This window comes from Athalia rosae, chromosome 2 (genome assembly GCF_917208135.1).
Source record: "Athalia rosae chromosome 2, iyAthRosa1.1, whole genome shotgun sequence".
NCBI classification, from domain to species: Eukaryota; Metazoa; Arthropoda; class Insecta; order Hymenoptera; family Athaliidae; genus Athalia; species Athalia rosae.
Window position 1 is genome coordinate 16,501,363 of NC_064027.1, and position 12,574 is coordinate 16,513,936.

A 12,574-nucleotide genomic window follows, 5' to 3' on the forward strand; every position below is an offset into this window, starting at 1 on the left:
ACATCAATCTTGATTCTCATTGCAACAATGAAGAATACTGATCAGCGAATAAAAATCTCAAATCAACAAAAAAGCATCCACCAATTCTGATGAAAGCCCTCGAACGCATATAATCCCTGCGCTGATATTATTGTGCGAAAACTTGTGAGGCAAAGGAAGAAAAAAAATCTAGACAAATTTTGGATAATTTCCCGATTCGATCGGAGTATTGGAAACAAAAAAGATCTACATAAAAATTCACAAACTCATTCGAACGTGGACGTGCAGTTTCAGAAATAAAATAATATCATAGAAACTTTTCAGTTTCTAAGAATGTTTCTAATTTCAGAGAGTCTAGGAACATGGGTATAGAATGAGCATGTCAGGTATAGTCACTGCAAGACTGCAGCGAAAACTTTCGAGACGGAAATTATTATTTTTTTTATTTCTCTTCTCTTATGTTTGCTTTTCAGTTTTCTTTGATTTCCGTTTGGCGAGGACGTTATATTTTTCACACCCCCGAAAGTAACTGATGTGAATTCAGCTGTGCATGTGGCCTGCGGTCGTCGCTTCACTCGAAAGTTTCTATGTTACACATAAACCTTCTTCCCCAAAAAATAGAGAGTGCAAAAAAACATTTGCGCACATTCCACACGTCCACGAACAATTTTAAAAGGACTGGCATGGATATTTATTTTTTTTATCAATTCAGCTATTAAACCGTAATAATGTAGCGGCTATACGAGTGCCTTTGCTACGTTTCTCGTTCTACTTGAATGAATTTATATTTTGAAAAAAGAAAAAAAAAAAAGAAAAAGAAATAAATAGAAGGGAAATAAATAAATGAAGTGAAAATAACTTTATAAATTTACCTCGCCGTAACAATGATCTACATTCGCGCAGTTTATATAAATTTTTATACATACACATAATCCTACGTATCACACTTTCGCTAGACGTATTTTAATATCAATGACACGCGATCTGCATAGGCCACTCAACAATAACGCGCTATATGGTATGGTTATATATTATAACTTATTATCCAACTTTCATTCCATTAAAAAAAAAATTTATAAAAATTACGCTCTTAGAACAAAAAAAAAAAGAAACAAAAAGAAAAAAATTTTCCGCGATTTCAGAGTCATAAATCTCGTTTAATTCTTCTCCACGACGATTCGCCCTCTTCTCCTTCCTCCCAAATTTGTGATATATACCTACGATTGTTGAAATATTGTTTTCCGGATATTTCGATCTACGAATCTATTTAACCAATTACAATTCTAAGATTATCAGCTCTCGGCTCTCGCGCTATAACTATTCAAATACGTTACAATTAATTGCGTAGGATTTTTCTAGAAAACTAGAGAAAAAATTTAAATTAAAAAGAAAATAACTTTCGAGACTCGTCACTATTTGCACGGCGACAGGCGGGACTGTCTTTTGAAATTCTATTGCCAACAATTACAACAATTTAGGGCACGGGTGAAGTGGATAAAATAATGCAAATAGCATTGCGTGAAATGAGGAAAAAAAAAAGAAGAATCAAAAGCGATATGACAAATGGATGCCCAAAAAATGATATTCGGCATCGTTTACCACCGACGTCTAACTGAAAAGAATAAATTTTCTTCAAGCAATTTAGTTGATTACCATATTATCTGAATTGCGCTCGGCACATATGAATATATATAACTTTTCTGAAAGTGTTCTAGTTGACTAATTTAATTTAATGGCTATAATATACATGTATAAGATCTCAAAACTATCGCGCGCGTTTGCACGAACCCGAAAGTCGAGGATCGAGTTCACCCTATAAATTTATACTATATACAGATATATAATGCGTACAATATACCTAATCTGTAATAACAATACGCATAACTTATACTTTTCCGACTGTCGCCGCAGCTTATTTTTCCCTAATATATGTGTATACAAACTTTTACAATTTTTTTTCAATGAAAACAACTGCCTTTTAGGTTTAAATTTCACGACCACCTTGAATATATGAGTACACATCATCTGAGTATGCATATATATACCTGTATACATACTTTGGAACTTTTATCACTGCACTAAATATATTATATACTATATGATGTATGTACACGCGATCTTCCCGATATATACAGGTATATATTTTTCAATCAAAGTATAATTTCAACATTCGGATATTCAATGGAATTTATTCTTTTTCTTTCTCTTTTGATTCAATGATTTTTGTTCCTTTTTCGTACACATACTATAATATACATATATTCCCGGGTATTGAGCACCTTGCGGATTTTATGCAACCCGCATAGCAATTGTATGACTTAATAGGGTTTCAGTTTCACCTGCAGTACGCGCGTCGCGGGTCGCGTGCGCCGTTTTTTTTTTTTTTTAAGATTTTTTTTGTTTTCTTTTATGTATATCAATTAAAATTCTTCATAAATTTACATAAACTCGTTGTTAATAATCTTGCATATAACGCTTATAGCCATATATAAACTTACGACTAGAGGCACCACATCTTAATCTAATAAAATATATCGCCAACTTTTGTTATTCTTTGTTTGTTTGTTTTCATTTTTAGTTTTTTTTGTTTACTCTTAGTTCCTTTTTTATTTCTTCTATATTTAATTCAAACTTCTTGCATACGCAAAAACAAAACGATCGCGTCGTTCAATCGTAGGAATCAATATCATCTAGCTTGAAATTTATTTTTTTTGCCCTTCGGTATTGTTCTTTACGCAATGACACGTGTAAATCATTAATTCCTGCGATCGATCTTCCCGTTACTGAATTATCACATTTATTATACATAATAATCAAGCGCTTTTTTTTGTCTTTGGTTTTGTTATCCAATATTTGTTAACACTATAGACAACATATATCAATGATTTGTTACTTTGGTCTTAACTATAATCAAAGAATTTTCGATACAATATAATTTAAACACGAATTTAACAAACTCGACAATTTCTTCAGCGTTGTGTTACAACAATGCAATTCATTACATCTTAATATGGTATTCCAAGGATATTAATCAAGTATTGCTGTATATGTATAACATTTGAGCAGGTTCAGCCATAGATATATTATGGTTTAGCTTAACTTATCCTTTGGTAATCGTAGTCTGCATTCGCGAAGAAGATAAAGATATTATCTGATTGTTTTTTCGCCTGACCGGTTCAAAATTGTGTATGTAGTTAGTTTCTCTTCTCATTCTCTTTTCATTCATCGATACGGAAATGTCCTAGTTGTTGTTGTTATTGTTATCGTTAATATTATATTATCATCATGTATTCGTGAATGCAGGTAATCATAATTATGCCATCGTACCGTATCGTTATTCAAGTATAACATTGAGCGATATTTAAACTCTCGAATCGATTTTGAGCTGGATCATTTGATGCGACGAATTGAAATGGGTATGCTCGACGAATTGTAAAAGAGAGAAGGTGAATAAGAGGGAAAAAAAGATCATCACACCCCCTTCGATTTCAATGGCGGATGTATAATCATAATTACATATATATGGATTAGTTCTTTGCTAGAGAATACAGCGTTCGTCTGGCAGTAAAGGTAATTGGAAATTTCATTAAATTTAAGTTGTAAAATATGAACACGATGGCGTATATATTTGTAATAAGCACGTATAATGTAATATAAGGTATGATTTCCGAGATAGGAGGATGAAAATTAAACAGACAAGTCGACGTCGTGAACTAGCTCTGACAACGGTGGATTATTTGATACATTTGTTTCGAGCAAATATTTCGTCACGCGAGTATAGAAATCTCTTGGCAATACCGTTAATGATATTTTAATAATTGATGAATACTTTCACGTCGACGAGATATCGTATCGCAGTTGTCGAGTTGAGGACGTGTATAATTATATTTCAAATCGTTTAGCCTTCGGAATTCCGAAATCGAAATTAGAACAAACGAATTATGGTCATTCGAAAACAAGAAGAAGAAAAAAGGAAGTGAGATTCGTTATGGAATCGATAAGCCCAGACGTGACATTTGGATTTTAGATAGCTGCAATCGCGAGCAAAGACTTTATTCATCGTGTGCAGCCTGCAACCAAAATAACAAATAACCAATATCTGTTATTTATTTATATCTAGGTTTCACTTAAATCAACATGCCGACGATTCGTGAAGTAAAACATTCCCACAAGCCGCCCGGTACCCCTGGATATCCAACGCGCGCATACAAAAAATAGGCAGTCGTTTGGTTTGTATTATTGCGTACTGATTGAGCTGTTGCTGCTGGTTGACAGGTCGTCGGACATAGGTGTTTCGAACCTCCGTACCCTGGGTGGTGTTGGTAACGGAAGATTAGCGCAGTCCGGAATAGGAGGAAGAACGTTCATCTGAAATTGTCCCGAGATGTTTCCAACCGGTTGATAATTTGCAACAACGATGATCTTTCCGCTACGACTGCGCGCCTTGCCCACTCCAAAGTCTCTGCTGTTTGCCCATATCAACTGCGTGAAGTGACCTGCGCACATCAGACATTGTGATCAGGGGAACATGAAAATAACCACGTGGATTATATTCCTACACATTCGTCTTCGATCATCATATGATCTCATGTGGGTCCGTTATCTCGCCCTGCGGAGGAGTAACATTTTTTTTCAATCGAGGTATAGGTGGTCGCGTTATAGAAATTCACTTCGCAGCTCGCTGGTTCGAAATGATTAATAGCTAGAACGGCTCACAGGATTTTGCGGTGTGACGTTGCCAGGTGCATCCTAGCCGCAATTGGCTTTCAGGGAGAAATCCGATAATTTGAAAAAGTAATTACGGATATGAGAGTGCGGTCTGCAGAACGGATGTATTATCCTTTTTCAGCGTGATGAGTTATTCTAACTATTCCTCAATTCTTCATATAGATCGTAATATCATGCGAATCGTATCCCCGCGCGGGGGTCAAGGTCGAGCGTCACGACGCTATACTCACTGCGTCCCGTGTACCACATCGCGTTCAGGGGTTCAAGGACCCGTTTTATTCCAATATCGGAATACGTAGAAGACATTTTTACTCCTGCAACACGTTTAGCGGTGGAAATTTTTCGCTGCAACACGTGGCAATCCGTTGTAACGATGTTCATTCATTTTTTAGTCGATATAACTTCAACGGCTACCTGGGAAACATTTCTTACTTCGCGAGATGAGCGGATTTTGTATTGTTTTTGTATTGTAGATGAATAAAACAAAACTCGCTGATTATTCGAGCCAACAATCTATGCGGATTCGAGTTCTTTGCACATATCGATTCTAATCACTATATAATTTTATTACATATGAATAACAACGACACAACGACTGAAAATTTTATTTTATGATGTCTTATGGCAACATCTCATGAAAGGCCTTTTCAACGACTGTAAAATGGATCAACTTTCTGAATTCTAAATGATACATTATTGACGTGTTCGTTCAAATGTGGAAAAAAGAAGGGACAAAAAATTGGGCTCAACCGGGATTTGAACCCGGGACCTCTCGCACCCAAAGCGAGAATCATACCCCTAGACCATTGAGCCGATATGACAAAAGGTGTGATTAACTTTGTCACGTTTTCTAAATTGGGTCATTAACCACATTCCACGTGTACAAGTGACTTTATTTTTGTAGCAAATAATAAATTCAATTGTCTAATTTTAGCTCAGGACGATTACAAAATTTGTTGATTTTCGAAATTATTTCATTGTTTATACCCTTTATCAAGAAATAACGAGATATAATCAGCGTCGTTAACAAACATTCTCGAACAAAGATACGAACCAAACAAGAATTAAATAATTGTTTACCGAAACTTGTAAGAAAAAAATTTTTTCCAAAAGCATGCATATTTGATAAATATTTGCTTACTAGAATTGCAAAAAAATGTGGAACGCTTCACGATTTTGCGTGTCATCCTTGCGCAGGGGCCATGCTAATCTTCTCTGTATCGTTCCAATTTTAGTATATGTACCGCCGAAGCGAGTACATTTATGATGGAAAAGAATCCGGTATATATACCGAATAAAACGAAAAAACATGCACTAGCGAGAGAGTCTAAGAGCGGCGCAGTCGCCTATCGGTGGGAACGCGAACTAAGACTACCGCAGTAACCAGGTACCGTATAAACGCACTCGTTACTATTTTGCGCAACGCCGTCCCAAGGGCGATTGTTCATCCCGAAGTCATCCAGTCTGTTACGATATATCCCTAGGGAGGAAGGCTTGAGAAAATAAAAGGGGGATGAAAAACGCCGCCGAGGGTGAAGAAGTAAAAGTTTTCTTTTTTCCACAGGACCTCCATGACACGCATACATATGTATATGTATATCATACCTGCGTTCACGTTTGCATGAAGGACGTCGGGTTCTTTGAGAAAGTCGTATTGTCTGACCGCTGAATACCAATAAGCAGCTACTTCCTGTCCAGCAACATCACCTGTCACAGCGCCGCCAGGACGACAGTAGAGATTTTGACCCACGTCACGGTCGTTTCGATAATAAAAGGTATTCGTATGCGCCAAATGATTCGCCCAAGTTTGAGCGTATTCGCAAAGCTGTAATAACAATACCCCGTCTATACAGAAATCAAATCCTGAGCGGTGTTGCTCCGAAACGTTATCGGAGATGAACAAAAATCATGTAATAAACTCGATTTGTGTTTTTTTTTTTTTTTTTCTTCAGTCATATCCCAACCAGATAGATCGACTTGCGGAAAAATGTTACACGCTCGTCTGCAGACAGATACGTAATTGCCTCCGATTTTCGATGAAGTGAAATATATGTGCGTTATTTGTATATATGTATATATACTCCGTATTCTTCCTCGGAATAAGAAAGTACGGTCACTTCATATTCGTCGCGGTGATAAGGAATAAAAAAAAAGTCCCATCAGACCACAGAGACTGAAGTTGAATATTTTTGTCAATGGTTTTGCGTTTGTTTTGTTTTGTTTTTTTTTTAGCCATTCATTGATACAAACATAACGATATACCCATTCACTGCAGTGCCGTATAAGCAGCTAGTCTTCTAACTCTATTCATCTACTACCCAGGTAGTGATACTTTGGGCTTAACAAGCCGGAAATTAAGAGTCTCATCTCTTCCAGGTTGCATGTGAAAAACGCTACTCTCAAGAACTACCCCCGAGCTTAGGTACTGTAATATGCATAGAGTGCACTGCCGGGGTAGGTAAATATACATTATACCCATGAGGCAGTGTAGGTACGTTAAAGTATGACAGGGTATACGTTATATACTCGTCTTGTTCTTCTTTTCTCTCATTTTTTTTCTCTTTTTTTTTTTTTGAAAAGTTAACATTTACCTGAGGTGACATGGTAAGTTGCGGGGCGGCGTGCCTTTGTCGATAAACGTTATGCCAGCAAATACATTCTGTGATAAATTCGCTGTCACGCCAATCTGTTTCAAGATCACTGCTGTCATGGGCGATGCTCATTGGCCTGTTACTCAGGATCTGAAACAGAAGTATTCAAAATTGAAGAGAAAGAAACTAACTGAAAGAAAAAAAAAAGCAAAAATCAAACAGAACACAGAAATCAAAGTCTCTCATCACGTGTTACGTGGGGGAAAATACTCTTCATGACGAGCGATTCGCTCAACTTCCGGTTAAATTCGGCATCGATTATACAACAAACTTATACTCACTCCGAGATTAACGAAGATAAACCTCGGTTATATTTTTAGCCAGAGATTTACATAAGCCGATGAATTCGCGAAGTTATTTTCTCTGTTCGATGGGGTATTGATAGACCAATTGAAATATTAATTCCAAAGCTCAGCTGATTTAAATTGAACGAATCAACGAACGAAAGCTATCGGAATAATATCCACGAACGTACGTAGTTAGTACAATAGCTTTTTACCGGGGTGTTAGAAATACACCACGTGATAAAAGCTTTGTTTTTTATATTTCCACATCGTCGGGAATTCCTCGGGGTGCGGGTAACTTAATATCGTGTTCGAAGGGTATAAGGAAAAAAAGTCAGCCGCTGAACCGAGGCGTGGAGATTGTTAATTACGTGCAAAACGCGCCAGGGTGCAGAGAAAAAAAGCGTTTTTAATATGGAACAACGCGCAAGTGATGTGATTGATTGCGAACTTGTTAAACAAAATAAGAATTCCAGATCGTATAATCCTCACGGACCGGGAGAAAATTTTTATTATTTTTCAACAAAATCCCTTGATACTTATAGGGAGAAAATCTGCAACTGAATCGAATTGATTTCGAAATAATTATTCAACTTAATTATTCATATAGCTTTGTCGTTGAATTCGTCCCTCCACGTCTCCCCAAAATCAAGATTTACTTGAAACCTCGTAGGTACGGCGTAGTTGGTAAAAGGTAACGGAAAGGGGGAATAAATAAGAAAAAAAGTAATTCCACCGGTGTAAATTAAGCCTCTCTACCCAAGACCCGAGACCGTATATATTATTCCTTATTATACCACAAATGAGGCAGGCGTTATTTTATGTTATAAATCGCCTTAATTCTTTACGCCGCTCGAGCTCGTTGCGGGATTACCAAAGTTTTTGCACATTTCTAATGTACTTATGTGAAAAGAGCTCAACCGAATCGCAGTACGGTGTCGGTGAAAATTTACATTTTATGTCATTTTTTTTTTCGCGCCGCATATTTTTAAAGTTGCGATCTCACGCCATTCTTCTTCAGGGTCTGATATACCTGCTGCAGTCTTCGGACACCCTGCGCTTAGTACAAACTGTACTTTGTAGTAAATAACTAAGAAAAAAAAAAAGATTGCATTTTATAAACTCGAGCTTTTATAACTCAGCCGTTACACGCGTGCGGATTTGAGCATCGCATCGCCGCGTATGTTTTTGTTCAGAAAATTCATACATATAGATTTGGAGAAAGAAACCTCCAACTTGCGATACGCGGATAAATTGAAAAAGTTTTAAACCGTTTTCTGTGCGACGCGATGAGATCCATTAAAAACGTAGTGTTCTTCGTGTTTTATACCTGCTCGTAGGTACATATGTATAGGTGCACAGAGCTCTCGACTTTCAAATCGTACAATATTCTGGAGAAATATATGTTCCTTTGAAAAGAGTTTGTTCCCTGTTGTTTTCTTTTTTCACGACAAGTTGAACCCGTAAATATTTCCATTGTCTATCTGCAGATAGAGGTGAGCATACTAACGCATTGCGGTGGCAGAGCAGCAGGAACGGTGGTATAAAATAATTCATTTTACGGTTCCATAAATCTTTGACGTGTATAGGTAAGCTTTTCGCCGCCCACGTTTGCCGGGAGAGGCAGGTGCGTGTTTTTTTGTTTTTTTTTTTATTCATTTTTCTATTCGTTTTTTTTTTTTTTTTTTTTTTTTGGGAATGTAAAAAAACTGAAATAACGATTTTGAAAGGCATAAATTGGAGAACGGCTTTGAGGAAGGAGCGCAGATGCTATATATATATAATTACGGCAAATGTCAAAGTGCATCGCTTATTCAAACTTTAGAAATTCACCCACCAAGGGTACGTGTATAGTATATACAGCGGGTGAGTTACTGCAAAATCAAAAAATGGGAGGGGCTTGATTCGACCTTCCATAGTTTTACCCAATCAACGGGTTGTGGGCTAAAAAGAAACGGGGTGAGTGCCGATTCTACGGAATAGGTACATATGTACACAGGGCTGAATACGTACGGGAAAACCGAACAACCGCCAAATCAGTCTTCACCAATTTTCGGGCTTTGCCAAAACTCACCCTGTACATTACAGGGTTACTCAAAGCTCGAACGAACCGCGGCATACGTATGGTATATAATTCATTCGGTCGGGCGGTTCCAAGCAGAAAGTTTTAACGATTTCAGAGCAAATAATGAGGCAATTTCTGAACCATTATACCTCCGTCCAATGGACCAAATTAGGTGTCGTCCCCGCAACTGTGGACGCGATCCATAGATATAGACATTCCTGCAGCTGTTCAGCGAGTGCAGATCGTCGAATAGATGAGGCACTCGCGCTCGACCACCGAGCAAAGTCAACGGTGCAAATAATTGAATGTTCATTTGCGATCCGGTCCACCTCTTTCCGCATTTGAATACCCCCCCCCCTCCCCCCCCGCCCCGGCGTTCTCCGTTTGGACTCCGTTGCGCCACGCACTGTGGCGGCTGAATAATGCTCGAGTGGCCAACGTATGTTGACACGTTAAAAAATTTTGGCTCTCGCAAAGTTTGAGACACAGCTCGTGTCTCCCCAATAATTTTCATCCCCCTTTTCCTTTGCAGCCTGCGCATGATCCCGTAATCCTGGTGATCGATGGAAGCTGTATAATAAGGAAAACGTTCTTATCGTACAAGCTGCGAAAGTTCGCATAAGGCGGAAACAGCAACCGAATTTAATGCGTTCCGATAGCGGATTTTGGTCGATATGACAACGCGTTGAGGTCATCATTTGTTTTCGATCAATGAACGCGCATCTGTTTTTTGAGTTGTATGTATTTACAACACATGAAATCGATATAGAAGGTGAATCGCATCGTCCGAATTCGAAATTCCCATTACACTTTTTTTTTTTTTTTTTCTTATGGATCAAGTAATAACAATCCTGGAGCTTTCGTGCAGCGCCATAGATCTGTGTATATTGTATATGAATGAGATAGTATATTATATCCATTCGAGAAAAGGTATCAGGTACACAAAATATGTAAATCAACTGGCTGCCGCGTAGGTATATAGCGCAGGTATAGGTATACCAACGTAAGTATAACGAAGTATGCAAATTTTTTCAGCCATTAATCCTGAACACGAATCTTAAAACTTGTTATATTTACAATGCTGCCTCTTTTCACGAAATCTAGAGTAAGAAAACAGGCTCCTTGAGTCCGAATTAATTACATCTCATTGTCAAATTAGGCATGCTCATCTTAGGAATTTTTACCTCGCGCAACGATGATCGTTGAATTTCAAATTCTTCATTCAATTTCGAGTCACGTAGTCCAATTATACTTCGGGGTTTGTTTATTTCCATTTTTTTTTTTCCTCACTCCTTCTTCCGACATCTTGCTACGTTTGAACAATATAATTGTCCGAAAACTGCAGCGGTACGTTAATTAATTCCTCTCGCATGTCAGCGAAAAACTTTTGACAACAACGCTTACACACATATATGTATGTATAAGTACATCCACGCTTATCTGCAGTATCCGTACAGTATGTAACTACATATGTAGGTATGTACACACTCACACAACGTGTGGTGTATATAGATGTATACATCCGGAGGTTGAATTTGTATTTTACTTCAAGTTTTAGCTGTACACAACGTTGCAGCTACCCGAAACAACGACAGTAATAGTACCCCAGGGGCAAAGTTTTCGTCAAGTTTACAGACGAGCCAACAAATTGGTTGGCTGTATAATAATGCCGAACTAAGACAAGTCGCTTGTATTCATAAAGAAGCTAGACTCCAGCGTTTACCTGTAAATGGGGCATCCGATGCCAAAATAATTAGCCCCTAACTCTTGCTGTTTGTCAAGTTTCGAAAATTATTTTTTATTATTAAGTGAACGAAACCTCCGCTTAAATTATGCGCAGAGGAATGATGTTCGTTTTTAGCCATTGAATTATTCGGAGCTGTTTGTGAATCGTTTTTGTTTTAAGTTTTCGAGGAGATTCGAGAAATTTAATGTAAAAAAAAAAAAAGAAAAAAGGGAAATTTTATAATTCCGGGATAAGTTTTTCTTTGAAAATATTTCGAGATGCGAGTACAATTATATCACGCGTCGAGCTCCGCGCGAGATATAACAGGGGTGTGTACGACGATATAGCCGGACTATACGCGGTGATTCAGTGTTCCAATTTTGTTTTTGCAACGGAATTTACATCCGTCCGATGAAATCCACCCTCAGTTATACCTGTGACGTATAGAACCTTTCGTATTATTCGTGTACTGTAAAGCTCAGAAAAAAGTGACACTGGCTTAAAATCCGATTCAGAGATTGATCCCAAGAGCTTATGACAAAAGCTTTCAGTTCCGTTTTCAAGATTCGAACAACCGTGTATCCTAGTCAATTTTACCGCCCCTCGTTTTCATTCCGTTATCGATTCGAGCGAAATTAAGTTAGACCTTCAACATTATATATTACGATCAAGTCGTGTACAGATACGTTATAAGATATTTCATGTGCTTTCGGATGTTCGGGCCTCCGTGTTGATTACAGCGGACATATTTATGCATATGATAATAAATTACCATTTTTTAATTGCCCTAAAAATACGATTCAGCGTATTCGATTCTCTCCAACTCTGCGCCAGGCCAAAAAGCCTCGAATTAAATATGGTACGATATATAATAGGAATAAATTGGAAAGGGTTCATTAATTCCGCTCGTTTCACCCGATCGACGTGGTTGATTATTGTAGCGGCGGGGAGGAGGAGGAAACGAGACATGAAAGCAGGTACGTACGTACTTATACTCAGATATACCTGTAAGGCTACACCACCTGCGGAGAACTACCGGAATACAAGTGATATACGTAGAAGAAGAGGAGGGAGACTCGCCTATTTCGGTCGATACGGGTACAGGTGCGGGCGCTGCGCGCCCAACGCCCGAATTTCTCTC

At 37.9% G+C, this 12,574-nt stretch overlaps 1 protein-coding gene and 2 non-coding genes across 4 annotated transcripts in view; all 3 read right to left on the minus strand.

Annotated features, from left to right (window-relative positions):
- Positions 1-2,148: 2,148 nt before the first annotated feature.
- The window catches only part of LOC105691993 (repressed by EFG1 protein 1-like), a 38,392-nt gene continuing 27,966 nt past the window's right edge, over positions 2,149-12,574 (minus strand). Inside the window, exons 3-5 of one of the 2 annotated variants that reach the window (XM_012410848.4) lie at positions 7,299-7,448; positions 6,313-6,532; positions 2,149-4,475 (exon numbers count right to left, since the gene is read on the minus strand). In XM_012410848.4, the coding sequence (XP_012266271.4) occupies positions 4,216-4,475; positions 6,313-6,532; positions 7,299-7,448 (630 nt within the window). In that variant the 3' untranslated portion in view covers positions 2,149-4,215. Of the gene's footprint in view, positions 4,476-5,859; positions 6,188-6,312; positions 6,533-7,298; positions 7,449-12,574 lie in introns of those variants that run through there. The other variant, XM_048650000.1, reaches the window with a different exon arrangement.
- Trnap-ugg lies at positions 5,449-5,520 on the minus strand. Its single transcript has one exon. It is a non-coding gene; the product is annotated as a tRNA-Pro (tRNA).
- Positions 5,860-5,966, minus strand: LOC112695051. The gene has a single exon (XR_003150330.1). It is a non-coding gene; the product is annotated as a U6 spliceosomal RNA (small nuclear RNA).